The 25978-nt window shown below is 46.6% G+C and overlaps 2 protein-coding genes across 2 annotated transcripts in view; both read left to right on the top strand.

Moving 5' to 3' along the window:
- Nucleotides 1-19863, top strand: part of LOC143766690 (uncharacterized) — a 33484-nt gene extending 13621 nt beyond the window's left edge. The window contains exon 8 of the mRNA XM_077254548.1: nucleotides 16968-19863. Coding sequence (XP_077110663.1) covers nucleotides 16968-18406 — 1439 coding nt within the window. The 3' untranslated portion in view covers nucleotides 18407-19863. The remainder of the gene's footprint in view (nucleotides 1-16967) is intronic.
- LOC143768245 (uncharacterized) overlaps nucleotides 1-25978 on the top strand; it is a 524156-nt gene that overhangs the window by 333779 nt on the left and 164399 nt on the right. The gene's annotated exons all lie outside the window — the stretch shown is intronic.

The raw sequence follows: 25978 nt of genomic DNA, 5'->3' as shown, positions 1-25978 counted from the left end.
AACTTTGGAATTCTTCACAAAGGATAATAGGAAACAAATGGACCTCACAAATTATTTTAAACATCTCTTAAATCCAACAATACCCTGTATACGGTTGTACACTACTGTCTGGGCACATGGCAGGGTTAAGAAGGGAAGGATCGCCATTTAGCTATTTGAATGCATATCTTGTTGGAATAGATTCCAGATGCAATATATTGGCTACCTGGCAGCTCAAAATATGGCTACCACAATCAGGCTTGGCACTATCTACTCAGCTTTGCAGATCCCAAGGATTGCCTTGCTCAACATTCTTTACATGGATCTGTTCTTACACATAGATCCCTAGGCTTGGGCCATGGTGTTACCTGCTGTTCTGTGGAGTGAGGTGGAATGACGAATAGTCAAGTAGTTGGGTCAGATCCACGAGGGCAGAGAAAATACAAAATCATAAGAAGCAAGATTAAGGGGTCACGGCAGCTTAGCACAGAGGACTGAACCAGAGGAGAACAAGGCTGTATCTGGCATCTTCCTGCAATTTGCTTTGAGCTTTAGTAGGGTGGGGTGCTCTCCAATTGGCGAACGCAGGAAGCAGATTACTCCAGATGGACAGCACACACAACCATAATGCCTGACTGGATGGCACTACAGTTCACAGCAACCCTAATCTAAGTGGCTGAACAGAGCCTGCACCATCCAGAGCTTCTGGTTCCGATATCTCTTCCATCCCCAGTGCTGCCTGTAGAATGAATGAGGCCATGCCTGGTGACAGAAGTAGAGGTGGCAGGTGCGGATCCCATGCGAGATGGTACACACCATTTTCACAAGCCTTATTATGACAAAATGCAGAAAACCAGAGCAGTTCAAAACCTCATAAAGTAACTCCATTTTGGAAATGATAATGAGTCGCCCCCAGGGCAGTGGGGTACTCTGTATCGGGTCCGGTCTCGAGGGGGAATGTCACGGTGGCTGCGACCCGGACCGTGTGCCTGGGCCTCAACGTTTAGGGGGAATGGTGTTTTCAGGGAAAATTGTTTAAAGTCTGTCGTGATGCCACCTGTGGAGTTCGGTCAATAGTGGGACCGACGCTGCATTAAAGGAGTCCTCTGGGGGATGTTGTGGCAGCACTGATGTTACACTTCCCACAGATGAAGCAGGGTCCTAAGATGTAAGGCATGGATGGTATGTGCCGGTGAATAAAGATAGGACATAAGTTGTAAGTCTTTACCTGGTTTACTGCAGTTGGCTGGCCACAGTCCAGGGCACCAGGCACGGGTGGTGGTATGGCCCAGCCAGCTCAGAGGCAATGGAGGGTCCCCTTCTCCAGGTGATGTCCGTGAGCCTTTCCTCTAGCGCCTCTTAAAGATGAAGTCCCTTCTGCCTGAAGTTTCCTACAGGGTCCTCCACTTTCCCCCTGTCCTGGGACAGGTACCTGCACGACGGGCAGCTCGAGCCGTTTTACAGGGACTTTATCATGCCTCGGGCTCCTAGGTGCTGCTGCGTCTCAGGTGAGGTATGGGCCAGATACATACAGTTCCTGGCCCTCCGGTTCTGCTCTGTGTCCTAGAGTTCCACAAAAGCCTCGGGCTCCCTGTACCTGGTTCAGGCGCTTCGGCTTTGAGGGTGCCCGGTAACAGTTCCCCTCTGAGCCCTGTTCCTCTCCTTTGCTCCTTTCCTCTCCAGGTACTACACATCCAACCCTCCAGGTTCTTTCTCCTTTCCCAGAGGCTGCAGCTCCCTCGTGACTGTCAGACCTCTCTCCTGCTCTGCGGCTCTCCTAGACGTCCTTCCACTTCAGTGTTCTTCTCCAACTAACCTCCTAACTAACTAACTCCTCCTCCAGGTCAGGATACATATAGCTGGTGTTATGATCCGGTGACTTTGGAGCCGCATGAACTTTCTCTGGAGTAGGTGGAAACTGTACTGACCGCAAAACCTGAACTAACACCGCAACTAGAAGTAGCCGTGGGGTGTGCCTAACAAACCCTAGACACCTCGACACAGCCGGAGGACTAAATACCCCTATAGATGGAAATAGGAATACTATCTTGCCTCAGAGCAGAACCCCAAAGGATAGGCAGCCCCCCACAAATATTGACTGTGAGTAGGAGAGGAAAGACACACGCAGGCAGAAAACAGGATTCAGCAAAAGAGGCCACTCTAGCTAAATAGGGAAAGATAGGACAGGATACTAAGCGGTCAGTATTAAAACCCTTCCAAAAATATCCACAGCAGATAATACAAAAAGTTCCACAATCTAACTAAAGACATGGAATGTATATCTGCCACTCCAGAGAATCCAACAAGACTGGGAAAATACTGACACAATCTAAGCTGGACAAAAAAAACAATGAATAGCACTGAATTATTAAGCACACAGCATGTGTGCCACAGAAACAAAAACCAGATACTTATCTTTGCTGATTTGGCAGTAAGGCAGAAGGAACCAAACAAGGACCAAAACCTCCCAACAACCATGGACAACTGGCAAGGACTAATGAATCCTGCACGCCTAAATACCCCAGTCAGAACTGCAATCAGCAGATACACCTGACCAGGACTGCAACCCAGGGACAACTGCATTACCACCTACAACCACCGGAGGGAGCCCAAAAGCAGAATTCAAAACACGAGGGGTACCCGGCACCGGGCCTCTCTGTCTCAGTTCTGGGATTGTCACGTTGGCTAGACCCGGTCCGTGACCCTGCTAAGGGGCGCCCAATGAAAGGTGTAGATGGTGGTGTGCAATGCAGGTCGCGATGAATAACGAGGACACAGGGTAGCAGTCTCTTTACCTCTTTACTGAGGTTTTCAAGATACTCAATCCAGAGCACTGTTAACAGGGCTGGCTGAGACCAGCCGGTCCAAAGGCACATCCAGAGCTCCCTTGACAGGTGGGAATCAGTGTCTACCTTCTAGCGCCTGTGTGTTGTAGTCCTTCCCTGCTGAGCACCCCGGGATAGTCCTCACAACTGCTGTGTCTGTCCCTGCTGTTCGTTCTCTCCATCCCCCAGCTGATATGGTAGGACGCACCCGTATGACGGCTAGGCCTGGAGTTCTTTTCCTGGAGAAAATTTTGGATTCTCGTTTTTCGAGGCGGAGGCTGCAGTATCTTGTCAAGTGGAAGGGTTATGGCCAGGAGGATAATTCTTGGGTTGCTGCCTCCGATGTCCATGCCGCCGATTTGGTTCGTGCTTTTCACTTGGCTCGTCCTGATCGGCCTGGGGGCTCTGGTGTGGGTTCGGTGTCCCCTCCTCAAGGGGGGGGTACTGTTGTGAATTCCGCTCTTGGGCTCCCTCCGGTGGTTTTAAGTGGTACGGCTGCTTCTTGGATTTAGCAGTCAGCAGCTGCTTCCACTGATTGTCTTTCTGGCTCGGCTATTTACCTGGTTCTATCCTTCAGCCTGTGCCAGTTTTCAATGGTTCCTGCTTGGATTCACATCTCTGCTTGGATTTCCCTGATATTCTGACCAGTTCAGCAAAGATAAGTCCTTGCTTGTTCTTTTGCAGTCCACTTTTTGTGGACTTAATCATTCTGCACTTTCTATGTTTTTTCTTGTCCAGCTTGCCAGTATGGATTTATTCAGTTAAGCTGGAAGCTCTGGGAAGCAGATTTACCCTCCACACCTTTAGTCAGGTGTGGAGATTTTTGTAAACTCTGTGGTGGATTTTTCTAGTTTTTAATACTGACCGCACAGTATTCTGTCCTGTTCTATCTATCTAGCTAGACTGGCCTCCGTTGCTACATCCTGGTTTCATTCTGCGTATGTCATTTCCCTCTCCACTCACAGTCAATATTTGTGGGGGGCTGCCTATCCTTTGGGGATTTTCTCTGAGGCAAGATAGCTTTCCTGTTTCTATCTTTAGGGGTAGTTAGTCCTCCGGCTGTGATGAGGTGTCTAGGGAGTGACAGGAACATCCCACGGCTACTTCTAGTGTTGTGTTAAGCTCAGGAACTGCGGTCAGTACAGGTACCACCTCCTCCAGAGCACGTTCCATGTTGCTCCTAAACCACCAGATCATAACAGTACAACTGGCCAAAAATGAATTAAATGCATCTCAAAAGAAGGAAAAAAAAGTTCTGAGACATTTTTTTTTCTGCAGTCTGTTTTGTCTTTTTTTTCCTTTTAATCTCTGGGTGGTTCAGGATTTTGGCGCTTGCATGGATGTTCAGGGTTTGTTTTCTCGTGTGGATCAACTTGCTGCAAGGGTACAAAGTATCCAAGATTATGTTGTCCCGACTCCGGCTTTAGAGCCTAAAATTCCTACTCCTGATTTGTTTTTTGGGGACAGATCCAAGTTTTTGAACTTTAAAAATAACTGCAAATTGTTTTTTGCTTTGAAACCCCGTTCCTCTGGTGATCCCATTCAGCAGGTTAAAATTGTCATCTCTCTGCTGCATGGTGACCCTCAGGACTGGGCATTCTCCCTTGAATCAGGGGATCCGGCATTGCTTAATAGAGACGCATTTTTTTCAAGCGCTCGGATTATTGTATGACGAACCTAATTCTGTGGATCATGCAGAAAAAACCTTGTTGGCCCTATGTCAGGGTCAGGAAGTGGCAGAATTATACTGCCAGAAATTTAGAAAATGGTCTGTGCTCACTAAATGGAATGAGGATGCTCTGGCAGCAATTTTCAGAAAGGGTCTTTCTGAAGCCCTTAAAGATGTTATGGTGGGTTTCCCCATGCCTGCTGGTTTGAGCGAATCTATGTCTCTAGCCATTCAGATTGATCGGCGCCTGCGCGAGCGCAAAGTTGTGCACCATATGGCAGTGTCCTCTGAGCGGAGTCCTGAGCCTATGCAATGTGATAGGATTTTGACTAGAACAGAGCGGCAGGGATTCAGATGTCAGAATAGGCTGTGTTTTTACTGTGGTGATTCTGCTCATGTTATTTCTGATTGCCCTAAGCGTACTAAGAGGGTCGCTAGGTCTGTTACCATCAGTATTGTACAGCCTAAATTTCTCTTATCTGTGACCCTGATTTGCTCATTATTGTCCTTTTCTGTCATGGCATTTGTGGATTCAGGCGCTGCCCTGAACTTAATGGACTTGGAATTCGCCAGGCGCTGTGGTTTTTCCTTGCAGCCTTTGCAGAGTCCTATTCCTTTGAGGGGCATTGATGCTACACCGTTGGCCAAGAATAAACCTCAGGATTGGACTCAGCTGACCATGTGCATGGCTGCAGCACATCAGGAAGATTGCCGTTTTCTGGTGTTGCATAATTTGCATGATGTTGTTGTACTGGGTTCTCCATGGTTACAGGAACATAATCCGGTGCTGGATTGGAAATCTATGTCTGTGACTAGTTGGGGTTGTCAAGGGGTTCATAGTGACGTTCCTTTGATGTCAATTTCCTCTTCCCCCTCTTCTGAAGTCCCTGAGTTTTTGTCGGATTTCCAGGATGCATTTGATGAGCCCAAGTCCAGTTCCCTTCCTCCACATAGGGACTGTGATTGTGCTATTAACTTGATTCCTGGCTGTAAGTTCCCTAAGGGCCGACTTTTCAATCTGTCTGTGCCAGAGCATGCCGCCATGCGGAGTTATGTCAAGGAGTCTTTGGAGAAGGGGCATATTCAGCCGTCTTCATCACCATTGGGAGCGGGATTCTTTTTTGTTGCCAAGAAGGATGGCTCCTTGAGACCCTGTATTGATTATCGCCTTCTTAATAAGATCACGGTCAAATTCCATTACCCTTTACCTTTGCTTTCTGATTTGTTTGCTCGGATTAAGGGGGCTAGTTGGTTTACTAAGATTGACCTTCGAGGGGCATATAATCTTGTTCGTATTAAACAGGGTGACGAATGGAAAACGGCATTTAATACGCCCGAAGGCCATTTTGAATACCTTGTGATGCCTTTCGGGCTTTCTAATGCGCCTTCTGTATTTCAGTCCTTCATGCATGATATTTTCCGCAATTATCTTGATAAATTCATAATTGTGTATTTGGATGATATTTTGATTTTTTCCGATGATTGGGAGTCTCATGTGAAGCAGGTCAGGATGGTATTCCAGATCCTTCGTGATAATGCTTTATTTGTGAAGGGGTCTAAGTGCCTATTTGGAGTTCAGAAGGTCTCTTTTTTGGGTTTTATTTTTTCTCCCTCGTCTATAGAAATGGATCCTGTTAAGGTCCAAGCCATTCATGACTGGATTCAACCCACATCGGTGAAGAGCCTTCAGAAATTTTTGGGCTTTGCTAATTTTTATCGCCGTTTCATTGCCAACTTTTCCAGTGTGGTTAAACCCCTGACCGATTTGACGAAGAAAGGCGCTGATGTGACGAATTGGTCTTCTGCGGCTGTTGAGGCCTTTCAGGAGCTTAAACGCCGATTTACTTCTGCCCCTGTGTTGCGTCAGCCGGATGTTTCTCTTCCATTTCAGGTTGAGGTTGACGCTTCTGAGATTGGGGCAGGGGCCGTTTTGTCTCAGAGGAATTCTGATGGTTCTTTGATGAAGCCGTGTGTTTTTTTTTCCAGAAAGTTTTCGCCTGCGGAGCGCAATTATGATGTTGGCAATCGGGAGTTGTTGGCTATGAAGTGGGCATTTGAGGAGTGGCGACATTGGCTTGAGGGAGCCAAGCACCGCGTTGTGGTCTTGACCGATCATAAGAATCTGATTTACCTCGAGTCGGCCAAGCGGCTGAACCCTAGACAGGCTCGATGGTCCCTGTTTTTCTCCCGTTTTGATTTTGTGGTCTCGTATCTTCCGGGATCTAAGAATGTTAGGGCTGATGCCCTCTCCAGGAGCTTTTTGCCTGATTCTCCTGGAATCCTTGAGCCGGTTGGCATTCTTAAGGAAGGGGTGATTCTTTCTGCCATCTCCCCTGATTTACGGCGGGTGCTTCAGGAATTTCAGGCTGATAAACCGGACCGCTGTCCAGTGGGGAAGCTGTTTGTTCCTGATAGATGGACTAGTAAGGTAATTTCTGAGGTTCATTGTTCAGTGTTCGCTGGCCATCCGGGGATTTTTGGTACCAGAGATTTGGTTGCTAGGTCCTTTTGGTGACCTTCCTGGTCACGGGATGTGCGTACTTTTGTGCAGTCCTGTGGGACTTGTGCCCGGGCCAAGCCTTGCTGTTCCCGCGCTAGTGGGTTGCTTTTGCCTTTGCCGGTCCCTGAGAGGCCCTGGACGCACATTTCCATGGATTTTATTTCGGATCTTCCTGTTTCCCAGAAGATGTCTGTTATCTGGGTGGTTTTCCACCGGTTCTCTAAAATGGTCCATTTGGTACCTTTGCCTAAATTGCCTTCCTCCTCTGATTTGGTTCCATTGTTTTTTCAGCATGTGGTTCGTTTGCATGGCATTCCGGAGAATATTGTGTCTGACAGAGGTTCCCAGTTTGTTTCTAGGTTTTGGCGGGCCTTTTGTGCTAAGATGGGCATTGATTTGTCTTTTTCTTCGGCGTTTCATCCTCAGACAAATGGCCAAACTGAGCGAACTAATCAGACCTTGGAAACCTATTTGAGATGCTTTCTGTGTGCCGATCAGGATGATTGGGTGGCTTTCTTGCCGTTGGCCGAGTTTGCCCTTAATAATCGGGCTAGTTCGGCTACTTTGGTTTCGCCTTTCTTTTGTAATTTTGGTTTTCATCCTCGTTTTTCTTCGGGGCAGGTTGAGCCTTCTGATTGTCCTGGTGTGGATTCTGTGGTGGACAGGTTACAGCAGATTTGGACTCATGTGGTAGACAATTTGACGTTGTCTCAGGAAAAGGCTCAACGTTTTGCTAACCGCCGTCGGTGTGTTGGTCCCCGGCTTCGGGTGGGGGATTTAGTCTGGTTATCTTCTCGTCATGTTCCTATGAAGGTTTCTTCCCCTAAGTTCAAGCCTCGGTTTATTGGTCCTTATAAGATTTCTGAGAATATCAATCCGGTGTCTTTTCGTTTGGCCCTGCCAGCCTCTTTTGCCATCCATAATGTTTTCCATAGATCTTTGTTGCGGAGATATGTGGTGCCCGTTGTTCCCTCGGTTGATCCTCCTGCCCCGGTGTTGGTTGAGGGGGAGTTGGAATATGTGGTTGAGAAAATTTTGGATTCTCGTTTTTCGAGGCGGAGGCTTCAGTATCTTGTCAAGTGGAAGGGTTATGGCCAGGAGGATAATTCTTGGGTTGCTGCCTCCGATGTCCATGCCGCCGATTTGGTTCGTGCTTTTCACTTGGCTCGTCCTGATCGGCCTGGGGGCTCTGGTGTGGGTTCGGTGTCCCCTCCTCAAGGGGGGGGTACTGTTGTGAATTCCGCTCTTGGGCTCCCTCCGGTGGTTGTAAGTGGTACGGCTGCTTCTTGGATTTAGCAGTCAGCAGCTGCTTCCACTGATTGTCTTTCTGGCTCGGCTATTTAACCTGGTTCTATCCTTCAGCCTGTGCCAGTTTTCAATGGTTCCTGCTTGGATTCACATCTCTGCTTGGATTTCCCTGATATTCTGACCAGTTCAGCAAAGATAAGTCCTTGCTTGTTCTTTTGCAGTCCACTTTTTGTGGACTTAATCATTCTGCACTTTCTATGTTTTTTCTTGTCCAGCTTGCCAGTATGGATTTATTCAGTTAAGCTGGAAGCTCTGGGAAGCAGATTTACCCTCCACACCTTTAGTCAGGTGTGGAGATTTTTGTAAACTCTGTGGTGGATTTTTCTAGTTTTTAATACTGACCGCACAGTATTCTGTCCTGTTCTATCTATCTAGCTAGACTGGCCTCCTTTGCTACATCCTGGTTTCATTCTGCGTATGTCATTTCCCTCTCCACTCACAGTCAATATTTGTGGGGGGCTGCCTATCCTTTGGGGATTTTTTCTGAGGCAAGATAGCTTTCCTGTTTCTATCTTTAGGGGTAGTTAGTCCTCCGGCTGTGATGAGGTGTCTAGGGAGTGACAGGAACATCCCACGGCTACTTCTAGTGTTGTGTTAAGCTCAGGAACTGCGGTCAGTACAGGTACCACCTCCTCCAGAGCACGTTCCATGTTGCTCCTAAACCACCAGATCATAACAGCTCGCGCAAGCGAGCGCCGATCAATCTGAATGGCCAGAGACATAGAATCACCCAGACCAGCAGGCGTGGGGAACCCCACCATAACATCTTTAACGGACTCAGAAAGACCCTTTCTGAAAATTGCCGCCAAGGCATCCTCATTCCATTTAGTCAGCACAGACCATTTTCTAAATTTCTGGCAATAAGATTCTGCCGCTTCTTGACCCTGACACAGGGCCAACAAGGTCTTTCCAGCATGATACACTGAATTAGGTTCATCATACAATAACCCTAGCGCCTGAAAAAAGGTGTCTACATTAATCAAAGCCGGATTCCCAGATTCCAGGGAAAATGCCCAATCCTGAGGATCACCGCGCAGCAGAGAAATGACAATTTTAACCTGCTGTATGGGATCACCAGAGGAACGTGGTTTCAGAGCAAAAAACAGTTTACAGTTATTTTTAAAGCTCAAAAATTTGGACCTGTCCCCAAAAAATAAATCAGGAGTTGGAATTCTAGGCTCTAAAACCGGGGTCTGAACGATATAATCGGAAATACCCTGTACTCTAGCAGCAAGCTGATCCACACGAGAAGCCAACCCCTGAACATCCATGCCAGCGCCAAACTCCTGAGCCACCCAGAGGTAAAGAGGGAAAAAAAGACACAACAGACTACAGAAAAAAAAGTGGCTCAGCACTTTCCTTCCCTTCTTTTGAGAAGCAATTAACTCATTGTGGGCCAGTTTTACTGTTATGATCTGGTGGCCTAGGACCAGCATGAGACCTACTCTGGAGAAGGTGGTACCTGTACTGACTGCAGACCCTGAACTTAACACCACAACTAGAAGTAGCCGTGGGATGTTCCTGACACTCCCTAGACACCTCGTCACAGCCGGAGGACTAAATACCCCTAGAGAAAGAAACAGAAAGACTATCTTGCCTCAGAGAAAATCCCCAAAGGATAGACAGCCCCCCACAAATATTGACGGTGAGAGGAGAGAGAAATAACATACACAGGCTGAAGTCAGGATTTAGCAAAGGAGGCGATTCTAGCTAGATAGAAAAGATAGGACAGAGTACTATGCGGTCAGCACTAAAACACTAGAAAATATCCACCACAGAAAATACAAAATCTCCACATCTAACTAAAGATATGGAGGGTATATCTGCATCTCCAGAGATACCAGCTTGGATGAGCAAGTCCTTATACAGACCAAGCTGGACAAGACAAAACATAGAAATGCACTGAACTATAAATGCCACAGCATGTGGACTGCAAAAAGCAAAGCCAGAACTTATCTTGGTAGAAATGAACTTCAAGCAGGAGAGACCAAGCAGAGATGTGAATCCTCCAAGAACAATGGACAACTGGCACTGACTAAAGGGTGGAACAAAACTATATAGCCCAGTGGAAAGCATTAAGTGGACCCACCTGATGATATGCTGTGATTGAAGACAGCAGCGCTGCCACTTATAACCACCGGAGGGAGCCCAAGAACAGAATTCACAACAGCAACCAGTTTGAGCGGCCGTTTGGTGATGATGGGCTGCAAGGGAGCCCGTTGGCTGTCACGGTCCTTCCTGCGCAGGGTACATGGACCACACTCCTGACACCACTTCTCGATGGCTCTCTTCATGCCAATCCAATAGAACCTCCCTCGGAGTAGCCTATCCAGCTTCCTCCATCCGAAGTGTCCGGCTCCATCGTGGTAGGCTCCCAGAACCATGGGCGCATCTCGCCTTGGCACCACTATCTGCCATACCAATTCATGAGTACGTGGGTCGATGCTTCTCCGGCACAACTTGCCATCGTGAATAAACAGTTTACTTCTCCCCTTCCACAGCTGTTGTGTTTCCTGTGGATCATCCGGGCCGGGATGCAAACCTGTTTGCGTCAGGAGCTCTTTCACCCGATGGACCACGGGGTCACCATCCTGGGTCTCTGCCCATCCGTGATGGGGTAGGGGATTCATCGTGGCATCCTGTTGATTCTTGTGCCTGTTCTTCACATGATGGGAACACTGAGCGGCCTTGGGGCGGTGGAACGCGGGCAGCTCTACCTCTTCAAGTGCCTCCGGGTCCTCTCCCGCTTCTGGCAAATTGGGCATCCTCGACAAGGCATCGGCATTCGCGTTCTTGCGTCCTGCCCGGTACTTGATGGTGAAGTCGTAGTTGGACAGCCGGGCCATCCACCGCTGTTCCAAGGCCCCGAGTTTGGGTGCATCCAAGTGCGTCAGCGGATTGTTGTCCGTGAAAACAGTGAATTTCGCCGAGGCCAGGTAGTGCTTGAACCTCTCTGTCACTGCCCAGACGATGGCGAGGAATTCCAGCTTAAAGGAACTGTAGTTGTCAGGGTTCCTTTCCGTGGGACGAAGCTTCCTGCTGGCGTAAGCGATCACTCTCTCCTTGCCTTTCTGGACCTGGGACAGCACGGCTCCCAATCCTACATTGGTGGCATCCGTATATAGCACAAACGGTTGGTCATATTCAGGGTAGGCCAGTACCGCTTCTCCCGTCAGTGCCGACTTCAAGCAAGTGAAGGATCCTTCCAGCCCCTCATTCCAATCGAATGGGGTGTTCTTCCCCTTGGTCTTCTTAGATTGGCCCACCAACAGGTCTTGCAACGGCGCGGCCTTCTTGGTGAAGTCCTTAATGAACCTCCGGTAGTAGCCTACCAGCCCGAGGAACTGCCAGACTTCATGGAGGTTGCTGGGTTTCGGTCAGTCCTGGATCACCGTAACCTTGTCTGGGTCTGGGGCCACTCCTTCCGCACTCACCACATGGCCCAGGTACTGCACTTTGGGTTTCAGCGAATGGCATTTGGACGGTTTCACCTTTAAGCCGAAGTTGGACAGGGCTTCAAACACCTCGGCCAGGTGCTTCAGATGGTCTTCGTAGGTCTTAGAGAAGACAATAACATCATCCAGATACAGCCATACAGTTTCAAAGTTCTTATGCCCCAGACAGCACTCCATCATCCTCTGAAACGTCCCCGGGGCATTGCACAATCCGAAGGGCATGCAGTTGAATTCGCAGAGACCCATCGGTGTCGTGAAGGCCGTCTTCTCTTTGTCCGCCTCCGCCACGGGAACCTGCCAGTACCCACTTGTGAGATCTAAGGTAGAGAAGTAGTTAGGAGATTTTAAGGCAGCCAGAGACTCCTCTATCCTGGGCAGTGGGTATGCATCCTTATCTGTAATGCGATTCAACTGTCTATAATCAACACACATCCTCATTGTGCCATCTTTCTTTTTAACAAGGACTAATGGAGCTGCCCAGGGGCTACAGCTGTCTCTCACCACCCCAGCCTCCTTCATTTCTCGCAACATGTCCTTGGCACACTGGTAATGAGCTGGGGGTACAGGGCGGTATCTCTCCTTTATGGGTCGATGATCTCCTGTGGGGATATGATGTTGGATCCCTTTTACCTGTCCAAAATCTAAGGGGTGTTTGCTAAACACCCGCTCGTACTCGTGAACCACCCTGTAGGCCCCCTGTTTCTGGTGGGGTGGGGTAGAGTCAGTGCCCACATGCAATTCCCGACACCAATCTTTCGGGTGACCTGCAGAACCGTTGTCCTCCGCCAGGTTGGACGGGACCAAGGGTCCAGGTGTTTGTATCACACTATTATTGACAGTGAACAGTTTGGCGAGGGTGGCATACTTGGCGAGTTGGATCTCTTCCTCCCCACAATTAAGGACATGCACTGGAACCCTCCCCTGGCGGACGTCGACCATCCTCCCTGGCTGTTAGGAGACTAGGCCTATTGTCTGAATATACAGGTTCTACCAGGGCCTGGTAGTCCTTACCCCGGAGGCCTATGGCTGCCCGACACCATATTAACATCTCACTCCTGGGGGGTATCGCAATAGGGTTTGAATCACTCACTGTGACACGACCAATTTCACCACCAGTCAGCTCCACCTGCTGTCTTTGCATCAGGGCCCTGATTTCTCTTTGCAGGGCGCGATGTTCACTGTGGCCAGCGGTTTCTGCTACCTGTTGTAACAGGACAATAACTTCTGCAAGACAATTTTCTATAACATTAGTACCAATGGTCATCATAGGATTACACTCACGGCGGTCAATATCAACAATTGCAATCCCTTGGGCCTTCAATTCCACCCGCCCCACTTTGATGGTGACCTCTTTATACCCCACTTGTGGCAATGGCTGACAATTACTGGCTATTATGGTGAAATCGTCATCGGGGCCACGAGTAATATCGGTGTCCTCCCAATACCGTTTATAAAGCACGTAAGGCATAGTTGTCACCTGAGAACCGGTGTCCAGCAAAGCATTCATGGGGATACCGTCGATCACATCAGGGAGAACTGGTCGCCCTCCAATGTATTTGGCTCTCCCATGCTGCGGGCCTGATCGTCCTACTCCTGGGGGTTGGCCCTTTGCCCCAGGGGTTGCTCGTTTAAAGGACAGTACCTTGCAAGGTGGCCCACCTGGTGACAGCGGCGGCAGATGGGTCGTCCGTCCTGATAAAAGCGACTGTCGTCCCGGCCTCTGGTCAGCGGAGTCCTCCTCTGTCGCATCCAGGGGACATCCTCTGGCCTGGAGGCCAGCTGGATCTTCTCCTTGGGGGCCTCCTGTAGGGACTGCACGGTCCGGGCTAGGGCAGCAACGCTCTTGGTCAGCTCCTGCATCTGGAGGCGTAGTCCTACAGGGGAGTCATCCTCCAGAATCTGGGCATCGGCCTCGGCGGCGGCTGGGGCATCCGGCGTCACCTCCTGGTGGTACATGAGGGCTTGACGCCTGGGCGGCACCGCTCGGCTAGGCTGTCGCTCCTGCAGCGCCTGGATGACTTTATCCTTGAATTGCGCAAAAGTCAGGTCTGGATTCTGCATGGCCAAGAAGTGCAGTTGGCCCCTTTGGTGGCTGCACAGGAGCCCCTCAATGAACCGCTCTTTCAGGAGTTTATCCTCATCTTCCATGCTGCCGGGGTCACTCTGCTTAATGGCCCGCAGCGCCTCCTGGAGATTAAGAGCATAGTCCCGTAAGCTATCCTGCGGTCTCTGTTTGCATCCATAGAAAGTCAATTTAATTTCTGTAGCAGTATGGGTGTCGAAGGTGGCTTTAAGCTTTGCAAAAACCTGCTGTGCAGTTTTCTTATCCGCGGCAGGCCAGGACTTCACTTCTCTCAAAGCCGCCCCAAAGAGTTGGCCGGTTATCATATGAACCTTCTGAGGCTCTGTCAAGGGATAGAACTCGAGCAGGCTGCAGATCCCTTCTTTAAAGTCAGTTAATGTATGCGATTCCCCGGAGTATCGCGGGAGCCAGGCTGCTCCAGGCAGGTACGGCATGGAGAAGGGCATTATGGCCGTTGTGGTGGCGGCAGTCTCTGGCTGGCTGATGGGGGCGGCGGGCTCTGCGGCAATTGGTGGTGGTATTAGGGCCGCGGCTACGTCCGCCGTGGGGACCGGAGCTGCCTCTGCGTTCACGGCTGCGACCGCCGCCTCCGCTCCTTCCGACTCAGACATGGCCGTCCCTCCCACTAACCTGCTGGGGGTCGGGGTTCCTCTTCCGGGGTTGACGCTTTACCGCGCTTTCTCATTCCACGCTCCTTTTGCCGGTTCTGCCCACGAAGCTAAGGCTCCTCCCTCCGTGCTCGGCGATGGCGAATTGTGGCGGGAACTCTTGGCGGCAAGTGGCAATACACAGTCTTTGCAATAAGTCACAGTCCAAGCACAATAAATCACAGTTCCAAGGCACACATGACCTGATTCTTCAGGCTTAGGTAGATCCTGTTCTTGACGCCAAGTTGGAGCTCCCCCACTGTCGCAGGGCCGAGGGGTACCCGGCACCGGGCCTCTCTGTCTCAGTTCTGGGATTGTCACGGTGGCTAGACCCAGTCCGTGACCCTGCTAAGGGGCGCCCAATGAAAGGTGTAGATGGTGTTGTGCAATGCAGGTCACGATGAATAACGAGGACACAGGGTAGCAGTCTCTTTACCTCTTTACTGAGGTTTTCAAGATACTCAATCCAGAGCACTGTTAACAGGGCTGGCTGAGACCGGCCGGTCCAAAGGCACATCCAGAGCTCCCTTGACAGGTGGGAATCAGTGTCTACCTTCTAGCGCCTGTGTGTTGTAGTCCTTCCCTGCTGAGCACCCCGGGATAGTCCTCACAACTGCTGTGTCTGTCCCTGCTGTTCGTTCTCTCCGTCCCCCAGCTGATATGGTAGGACGCACCCGTATGACGGGGTAGGCCTGGAGTTCTTCCGGGACCCTAGAGTCACCCCTCTCCCACAGCTGCCTCCGTTGTCTGCTTAGGTGTTTAGGTGAGACAGCCAACCTATAGTTGACTGCCCTGCCGTGGTTTGAAGTAATGCTTAGAGTCTCTTACTTGCTCGGCGTTCCGGCCACCGTGAATTTGCGCCTCAGAAGGATGTTGCCTCGATCTAATAGCACGACTCCTTCTGGTCTTATCACCTCTTTTCTGTATTCCCATTTTACTTCTTGTTCTTTCTTAAGAATCTGCCAGGATCCCATCCCTGACAGGTCCTCTCTCTAGCTCGTCCCAGCTACTTTCTCCCCGTCTTCCTGTCCAACCCCCAGTTTTACCAGAGTGTGAGTGGCCTACTAGATAGAACCACTCCCCCTGGTGGCCGGAGTGTGAAGTGTAGTGTGTGTGGTACCTGGTCAGGTGAGCTCCTTTAGTGCCATCAGACGTACCATCACTCCCCTTAGCGGCGGAGCGATGTTACTGCAACGACCAGGACTCTGGGGCGTTGCATATATACTCGAGTATAAGCTGACCCGAGTATAAGCCAAGTCACCTAATTTTACCTAAAAAAAAAGTGGGAAACTTATTGACTCGAGTATAAGCCGGGTATGCATTGTCCCCTCATCCCTATTCTTGTATGCATTGTCCCCTCATCCCTATCCTTGTATGCGTAACTCCTAATCCCTATCCTTGTATGCATAGCTCCTCATCCCTATCCTTACATGCAAGGCTCCTCATCCCTATTCTTGTATGCAAGGCTCCTTATCCCTATCCTGGTATGATTGGCCACCATCCCTATCCTTGTATGCATGGCCCCATCCCTATCCTTGTATACACGGCTCCATCCCTATCCTTGTATACACGGCTCCATCCCTATCCTTGTATGCATGGCCCCATCCCTATCCTTGTATGCATGGTCCCATCACTATTTTTGTATGCATTGCTCCACCCCTATCCTTGTATGCACGGCTCCATCCCTATCCTTGTATACACGGCTCCATCCCTATCCTTGTATGCATGGCCCCATTCCTATCCTTGTATGCACAGTTCCATGCCTATCCTTGCATGCCCTCATCCCTATCCTAGTATGCATGGTTTCACCCCTATCCTTGTATTCACGGCCTCATCCCTATCCTTGTGTGCATGGCCCCCATCAAAAAACATTAAAAATAAACCATTACACTTACCTTCCTTCGCTCCCTCGCAGCGTCTTGTCTCGATGCCAGCAGCTGCTTTATGCTTGTAAGCATTGCATGGCCGGGACGTCATGCGCTGCTCACAAGCAGAGCACAGCTTCCGGAATACTCACCGCTCCCAATGCCGGAACTATGTTTGTGGGCAGTGAGTATTAATTAGCGCACACAGCGTCAACCGCCAGGCGGTCATGTGTGCCGCTACTTCAGAGAAATTAATTTTCAGAATGAATATTCATCTCTGTTAAGTAGCAGCACAACGTGACCTCCCGGCAGCTGCAGGACTGGCTGTTGCACCTGACACTGCGCAAGCTATTACAGAGAAATGAATATTCATTTATTTTTAGCAGCGGGCACCGGAGTTAGCCGCAGCAGCCGGGTCCTACCTCTGTGACCCACTGCTCCGCCGGCGCCTTTCCCCTCCATGTTCTGGACACCTCACTCGAGTATAAGCTGAGGGGAGTGATTTCAGCACAAAAAAAATGTGCTGAAAACCTCTACTTATACTCTAGTATATACATCAACTTACCATTTTTACAGTTTTAGGAGAAATGTTCAAAGGATATTTTATTGAAAAATAATTGGTTTTATTCTTGACAGATGACTGTACCAGGAGGTCAGCAGGACAGCTGACATCTTCAATTTTAAAATCAGATGATCTTGAGATCTCACAGGATACAATTGAAATGAATGCCATTACTCCAGATATACTATCATCCCTTCACAGCAAAGATCTGTCATCTGATTCACTACCGTCTACTAAGGAAAATCAAAGACCCAAAAGAGGCATTAAAAAACAAACTGCTCCTAAAGCAAGGAAGTCTTTTTCATGTTCAGAATGTGGGAAATGTTTTAACTGGAAACATCATCTTGATAAACACCAAAGAATCCACACAGGGAAGAAGCCTTTTTCCTGTTCAGAACGTGGGAAATGTTTTATCCAGAAAGCGAATCTTGATAGCCACCAGAGAAACCACACAGGGGATAAGCCTTTTTCATGTTCAGAATGTGGGAAATGTTTTAATAAGAAAGGGCATCGTAATGTCCACCATAGAATTCACACAGGGGAGAAGCCTTATTCATGTTTAGAATGTGAGAAATGTTTTGCACACAAATCACATCTTATCGAACATCAGAGACTCCACACAGGGGAGAAGCCTTTTTTCTGTTCAGAATGTGGGAAATGTTTTGTGACGAAATCAAATCTTGTTAGACACCAGAGACAACACACAGGGGAGAAGCCTTTTTTCTGTTCAGAATGTGGGAAATGTTTTAACCAGAAATCAGATTTGGTTAAGCACCAGAGAATTCACACAGGGGAGAAGCCTTTTTTCTGTTCAGAATGTGGGAAATGTTTTAACCAAAAATCGGTTCTTGATAGCCACCATAAAACCCACACAGGGGAGAAACCTTTTTTCTGTTCAGAATGTGGGAAATGTTTTAACCAGAAATCAGATTTGGTTAAGCACCAGAAAATTCACACAGGGGAGAAGCCTTTTTTCTGTTCAGAATGTGGGAAATGTTTTAACCAAAAATCGGTTCTTGATAGCCACCATAAAACCCACACAGGGGAGAAACCTTTTTTTTCCTGTTCAGAATGTGGAAAATGTTTTGTGACGAAATCAAATCTTGTTAGACACCAGAGACAACACACAGGGGAGAAGCCTTTTTTCTGTTCAGAATGTGGGAAATGTTTTAACCAGAAATCAGATTTGGTTAAGCACCAGAGAATTCACACAGGGGAGAAGCCTTTTTTCTGTTCAGAATGTGGGAAATGTTTTAACCAAAAATCGGTTCTTGATAGCCACCATAAAACCCACACAGGGGAGAAACCTTTTTTTTCCTGTTCAGAATGTGGAAAATGTTTTGTGACGAAATCAAATCTTGTTAGACACCAGAGACAACACACAGGGGAGAAGCCTTTTTTCTGTTCAGAATGTGGAAAATGTTTTAACCAGAAATCAGATTTTGTTAAGCACCAGAGAATTCACACAGGGGAGAAGACTTTTCCTGTTCAGAATGTGGAAAACGTTTTGTGAAGAAATCACAACTTGTTAAACATCATAGAATCCACATAGGGGAGAAGCCCCTCCAGCATGGGAGATGACTATAAATATTTTTATTTTAACCCCTTAACGTCCAATGATGGATAGAATCCTCCCACATGACCGCTGGTCGCCAATGGGTTGGCATGACAACCCGGGGTCAGCAGGAGACTCCTGTGGTTGTCATAGCCATATAGCTATGAGCATCGCCCAGCGGTCGGCGCTCATGGCAAGTGAGCATATCTGCTGCATAGAGCAGGGCTGCAGCCCTGCTCTATGTAGCAGAAGCAATCAGACAAGTGCAGCTTCTAGTCTCCCATGGGGACTATTGGAGCAGATAGATAGTAAAAAAAAAAATGTTTTTGAAAATACTAAAAAATACAAGAATATAAAAGTTCAAATCACTCCCATTAAAAAAAACACAAAAAAAAACAAATATACACATATTTGGGATCACCGCATTCACTCTATCAATATATAAAAAGAAATTATCCAATCAGTAAACGGTCTGGCGAGAAAAAAAATTGAAACGCCAGAATTATGTTTTTTTGGTCGCTGCAACATTGCAATCAAATGCAAAAAATGCATTAACTGGCAATCAAAAGATCGTATCTACACCAAAATGGCATCAATAAAAACATCAGACCGGTGTGCAAAAAATAAGCCCTCATCCAGCCCCAGGTCCCGAGAAATGGAGACGCTATGGGTCTCGGAAAATGGCAACATTTTTTTTTTTTTTTTTTTTTAACAAACTTTGGATTTTTTTTTCACCACTTAAATAAAAAAGTTTAGTGTCTGTGAGCTTGTAATGACCTGTAGAATCCTAATGTCAGGTCAGTTTTAGAATTTAGTGAACATGGTAAAAAAACAAATAAAAAAAACTGTTGTGGAATTGCACTTTTCTTGCAATTTCACCGCATTTGAATTTTTTTTTTCCCATTTTCCCGTACATGGTATGGTAAAATCAATGATGCCTTTCAAAAGTACATTTTGTCATGCAAAAAACAAGTCCTCACATGACCATACTGACGGAAAAATAAAAAAGCTATGGCTGTGTGAAGAAGGGGAGCAAAAAATGGAAACACAAAAACGGAAATAACCCTGGTTCTTAAGGGGTTAAATAAATAAATAAAAAATCATGAGGAATAGGCCGGCGTCACACTGGCGAGTTTTACGGACGTAAGAGCGCAGAAACTACGTCCGTAAAACTCGCATAACATACGGCACAATTATTCTCAATGGGGCTGCTCCTATCAGCCGTATATTACTGTTCAGTATTATACGGCTTTCTACGGCCGTACAAAATCGCAGCATGCTGCGTTTGTCAGCGTACTGCGCAAAAAAATCGCCAATGAAAGTCTATGGGGGCGAGAAAAATACGGATTCCACACGGACCAGCAGTGTGACTTGCGAGAAATACGCAGCGGTGTTAGTGAAAAGTCGGTAATTCAATTGCCGGCTTTTCATTTCTCCTGCCTAAACCCGACATGATATGAGACATGGTTTACATATAGTAAACCATCTCATATCCCCTTTTTTTTTGCATATTCCATACTACTAATGTTAGTAGTGTGTATGTGCAAAATTTCAGCGCTGTAGCTGCTGAAATAAAGGGTTAAATGGCGGAAAAAATTGGCGTGGGCTCCCGCGCAATTTTCTCCGCCAGAATGGTAAAGCCAGTGACTGAGGGCACATATTAATATCCAGGAGAGGGTCCATGGTTATTGGCCCCCCCGTGGCTAAAAACATCTGCCCCCAGCCACCCCAGAAAAGGCACATCTGGAAGATGCGCCTATTCTGGCACTTGGCCACTCTCTTCCCACTCCCTGTAGCGGTGGGATATGGGGTAATGAAGGGTTAATGCCACCTTGCCATTGGAAGGTGACATTAAGCCAGATTAATAATGGAGAGGCGTCAATTATGACACCTATCCATTATTAATCCAATTGTTGGAAAGGGTTAAAAAACACACACACATGATTAAAAAGGATTTTAATGAAATAAACACAGCGGTTGTTGTAATAATTTATTGTTCTCTCAAATCCATTTGCAGTCCCTCGCTTGGCAACATAATAAACGCACAAGATACATACCTTCTGATGTACTGTCAGGTCCAACGATGTAATCCATCTGAAGGGGTTAACTAATATTACAAGCAGGAGCCCTGCTATAATGCAGCTGTGCTCCGTGCTTGTAATTCCCCTGCGAATGAATGAAATGTAGGTCATTGACCTACATTTCATTCATTCGCGGTGAGGCGCCCTCTGGTGGATGTTCTCATGAACTGCAGCCTGGGAACTTTTTCCCACGCTCCAGGTCATATGAGGACATCCACCAGGGGGCGCATCACCGCGACTGAAGGAAATGTAGGTCAATGACCTACATTTCATTCATTCGCCGGGGGATTACAGACACGAGCACCGCTGCATTTAGCAGGGCTCCTGCCTGTAATATTAGTTAACCCCTTCAGATGGATTACATCGTTGGACCTGACAGTACATCAGAAGGTATGTATCTTGTGCGTTTATTATGTTGCCAAGCGAGGGACTGCAAATGGATTGCGAGAACAATAAATTATTACAACAACCGCTGTGTTTATTTCATTAAAATCCTTTTTAATAATGTGTGTGTGTGTTTTTTAACCCTTTCCAACAATTGGATTAATAATGGATAGGTGTCATAATTGACGCCTCTCCATTATTAATCTGGCTTAATGTCACCTTCCAATAGCAAGGTGGCATTAACCCTTCATTACCCCATATCCCACCGCTACAGGGAGTGGGAAGAGAGTGGCCAAGTGCCAGAATAGGCGCATCTTCCAGATGTGCCTTTTCTGGGGTGGCTGGGGGCAGATGTTTTTAGCCACGGGGGGGGGGCAATAACCATGGACCCTCTCCTGGCTATTAATATCTGCCGTCAGTCACTGGCTTTACCATTCTGGCGGAGAAAATTGCGCGGGACCCCACGCCAATTTTTTCCGCCATTTAACCCTTTATTTCAGCAGCTACAGCGCTGAAATTTTGCACATACACACTACTAACATTAGTAGTGTGGAATATGCAAAAAAAAAGGGGATATGAGATGGTTTACTATATGTAAACCATGTCTCATATCCTGTAGGGTTTGTGCAGGAGAAATGAAAAGCCGGCAATTGAATTACCGGCTGTTCACAGATATCGCGCTGAATGAAATCTAAATACAGAATATATATATATGTGTCTCAATGACATATATATATATATATACTGTATATATGTTTTAATGAACATTTGAGCACATAAATCCATTAGATGTCGGTTTTGCAAGCCTGCGCGAAAATCTCGCAGTACGGATGCCATACGGATTACATACGGAGGATGCCATGCGCAAAATACGCTGACACACCCTGACTACGGATCACTATTTTGGGAACATTTCTCCATATTACGGCCGTATTACGGCCGTAAAATACGGAACGTATTGTCTTACGCCGAGTGTGACGCCGGCCATAAGAAGGGGTTGTCCTAGTAGTGGACAACCCTTTTAAACATCAAAAATCCCACACAGATAGCAGTCATTATTAGCGATGAGAGAGCGCTAAAATACTTGAGTGCTCGATATTTGAGTCAACAGGTCGCATGCTCAGCAGACTTTTCCAGGAAGACTGAGGGGGCAGGAGAATTGCTGAAATGGATGAAAACTGCGCTAAATTGGAATGAGAACAGCATGGGAAAGATGGCTGGATGCATCTCTGACTCTCAGGTCGCTTTTGGGATCAATGTTGTCGGAGTATTACGCCACTTTTTATGAAAATGAAAACATTCGTTCTTATACAGTATATAAGGCAATTTAACCCCTTCACCCCCGGAGCTTTTTCCGTTTTTTCGTTTTTCGCTCCCCACCTTCCCAGAGCCATAACTTTTTTATTTTTCCGTCAATTTGGCCATGTGAGGGCTTATTTTTTGCGGGACGAGTTGTACTTTTGAACGACATCATTGGTTTTACCATATCGTGTACTAGAAAACGGGAAAAAAATTCCAAGTGCGGTGAAATTGCAAAAAAAGTGCAATCCCACACTTGTTTTTTGCTTGGCTATTTTGCTAGGTTCACTAAATGCTAAAACTGACCTGCCATTATGATTCTCCAGGTCAGTACGAGTTCATAGACACCTAACATGACTAGTTTATTTTTTACCTAAGTGGTGAAAAAAAATTCCAAACTTTGCTAAAAAAAATAAAAAAATTGCGCCATTTTCCGATACTTGTAGCGTCTCCATTTTTCATGATCTGGGGTCGGTTGAGGGCTTATTTTTTGCGTGCCGAGACGGCGTTTTTAATGATACCAATTCAGTGCAGATACGTTCTTTTGATCGCCCGTTAATGCATTTTAATGCAAATCGCAGCGACCAAAAAAACTTAATTCTGGCGTTTCGATTTTTTTTCTCGTTACGCCGTTTAGCGATCAGGTTAATGCTTTTTTTTATTGATAGATCGGGCGATTCTGAACGCGGCGATACCAAATATGTGTAGATTTTATTTTTTTTTATTGATTTATTTTGATTGGGGCGAAAGGGGGGTGATTTAAACTTTTATGTTTTTTTTATTTTTTTCACATTTTTTGTAACTTTTATTTTTCACTTTTGCCATGCTTCTATAGCCTCCATAGGAGGCTAGAAGCAGGCACAACGCGATCGGCTCTGCTACATAACAGCGATCATCAGATCGCTGTTATGTAGCAGAAATACAGGTGTGCTGTGAGCGCCGACCACAGGGTGGCGCTCACAGCTACCGGCTATCAGTAACCATAGAGGTCTCAAGGACCTCTATGGTTACCATTCAGAAGCATCGCCGACCTCCGATCATGTGACGGGGGTCGGCGATGACGTCATATCCGGCCGCCTGGCTGGATGCGGTAGTTAAATGCCGCTGTCTGCGTTTGACAGCGGCATTTAACTAGTTAATAGGTGCGGGCAGATCGCGATTCTGCCCGCGCCTATTGCGGGCACATGTCAGCTGTTCAAAACAGCTGACATGTCCCGGCTTTGATGCGGGCTCACCGCGGAGCCCTGCATCAAAGCGGGGGAGCTGACATCGGACGTACTATTCCGTCCGATGTCAGTAAGGGGTTAAAAAAAGAGAAAAAATAAGCTTCCTTCATCCCTTAGTTTGTGTTTACATGTAGCCTCTTTGCGGCATTTTTCCATTTTTTCATTGATTTCAATGGTGAAAAAAACATTCACTGTAAATGTAATTTTAACATTTTAATACCTTATCTGGACATGTGGTGTGTGACATAGTGAGACACATCCTGTTTAATTTATGAAGGGACTCTGAAAATCACGAATCCTATGCGGACAATGCAAGAGCTTCCAAAAATTAGAAGGAAGAAGGACTCTGATACTCCCTGTATTAGACATAAAGGAGGGTCTCATAAACATTCTTTTAAAATTGTTAGGAAGTGGGACTTCTAGACTCATAAAGTCTATGCACTAAGTGCAAGGTCTAGCAAAAATTTAAATGAGGGTATGATGACACAACACTTTATTTTAATTAACCAGATGTCTATTTTCAGTAAGCCAGGAGGAATAGACTGTTATCTATATGACGACTTTTGAATTTATGCAATTGTTCTTCAGTTGGTCAAAAACCATACGCTGTTGTCATGAGTCTTAAACGTTGATTTTTGATCATTTTAAATGGCTAATGTTTGCCTCTTACATCAGCTCCTACAACTTATTGTCTGCTTTCTTTGCAAGACACTGATGCAGGGTCATTGAACAATGGATGTTTGCTTTATTTATTGAATGACCATTGTGTGGGTCTTCTGGCTTGTTGACTTACAAAACAAAGGAATACGAACTATGCAAATAGATTAAATGGTCAAATGATACCAGTTAACCTCATCAAGTCTTCCTCTTGACCTCTGTATGCTGGCTTGAATGACAACAGTTGTGAGCTATATTAGTGGGATACTGCCTATAATAATATACATCCAGACAGCCAAGAGATCCAAAGAACCAGAGACTCTTTGCATAGCCACAGCTAGGAACACTTTACAGGATAGCTGCCAGATCGTGGGTCTATCACGAGTGACACAGATCTGACATTCTACAGGATGCCAGCCAGGCCTCGGCTGAAAGAATATACATCTGCTTCATTGACAATCACTGAACCCGTGAATGCATTTGGGGTAGTCAGGATTTGGACCCACCGGTCACTGGAGGCCCGTGGATACATTTGTGAAAGCCAGGAATGGGACTCACCGGTCACCTGGCTCCATGGAGATGTTCGGAGAAGCCAGGTTGTGACCTTCCCGGCACCTGGCCTTGTACCTCAATGGACTGTCAGCTTCCTCAGCTTGTCGTTACCTCCTCTCTGTCCGAGGGAGAGGTCGAGGTAGTTGGCACTGGAAGCTCTGAAGCCACAGCTGCTCTTATCTCAGCGAGTCAGTGGGTGAGACTGTAATTTGCACCATCTTGGGTATTTTGCTGGTACTGTTCTATGTGTTATTTAGAAGTATAAAATGAAAATAGTGGTGCAAGTGTTAAGGTTTTATCTGCAGCGAATAAGACAATTACCGGAAAACTAAAGTATTATGAATATTTGCGCTGATACACCTTGGTAAAATTGAAAATTGACTGGTGAACAGTGTGAGCTAGCTTTGGGCCTTGTACCTGTTCACACCAGTCAGTACAAAGAGGACCCATAAGATAGTATAACATATAGAATGATCTGTGGGCAGTGTGGATAATGGTGGGTAGGGACAAGGATTAAAATACTGTAGACCTTGTGCCTATTCACACTAGTTTAATTGTAAAAGTTAGTTGTGCATATAAATACTGGTAGGTACTGTTAGATAAAAGGGCTGTATTCATTAACCCCTATTTCCACAAGAAAAGGTTATGCAATTATACACAATAAAGAACAATGTAAATATATAGACCAGAGCAATAAAATGTCGTACAAAATCTGGAAATATTGACAGGAACTTCTAATTACATGCAAAATTCGAAAAAAACTACTGTCTACAAAAGACAAAAAAGCATTTATTAAATAAATAACACCGATAAAGTAAAGTCTGACCAGAGGATTCAAGTTCTTAAGGCTAATAAGCCGTATAATGAAGTATATGTATGCCTTAAAAACCTCTAGATCAGATCAATGAGCCCAAAATTGATCCTCACCCATATTGGTCGCAGTGTGGAAGAGGGGCTGGCAGTCCGCTTCCAGACTGCGACCATTATGGGTGAGGATCAATCTTAGACTCATTTATCTGACTAGCGTTTTTTTAAGACTTACATATACTTCATTATAAGGCATACTAGCCTTAAGAACTTGAATCCTCTGGTCGGACTTTACTTTATCAGTGTGGTTTTCTGGACTCTTTACCTGTGTCCTTCTTGCTTTTGATACCCATGTGATGGTTATATGTATCTAATTGTACTTTGTAACTTACTTTATTATTTGACATTGCTATTTAATAAATTCTTTTTTGTATTTTGTAGACAGTAGTTTTGACTCCATATTTTTCAAATTTCACAATAAAGAACAATGCATATTCATTATGCTGCACAGTGTATAAAAGGTA

This window comes from Ranitomeya variabilis, chromosome 4 (genome assembly GCF_051348905.1).
Source record: "Ranitomeya variabilis isolate aRanVar5 chromosome 4, aRanVar5.hap1, whole genome shotgun sequence".
In the NCBI taxonomy this organism is placed as follows: Eukaryota; Metazoa; Chordata; class Amphibia; order Anura; family Dendrobatidae; genus Ranitomeya; species Ranitomeya variabilis.
The sequence above is the reverse complement of the archived record's forward strand: the minus strand, read 5'-3'. Positions and strand labels throughout refer to the sequence as shown.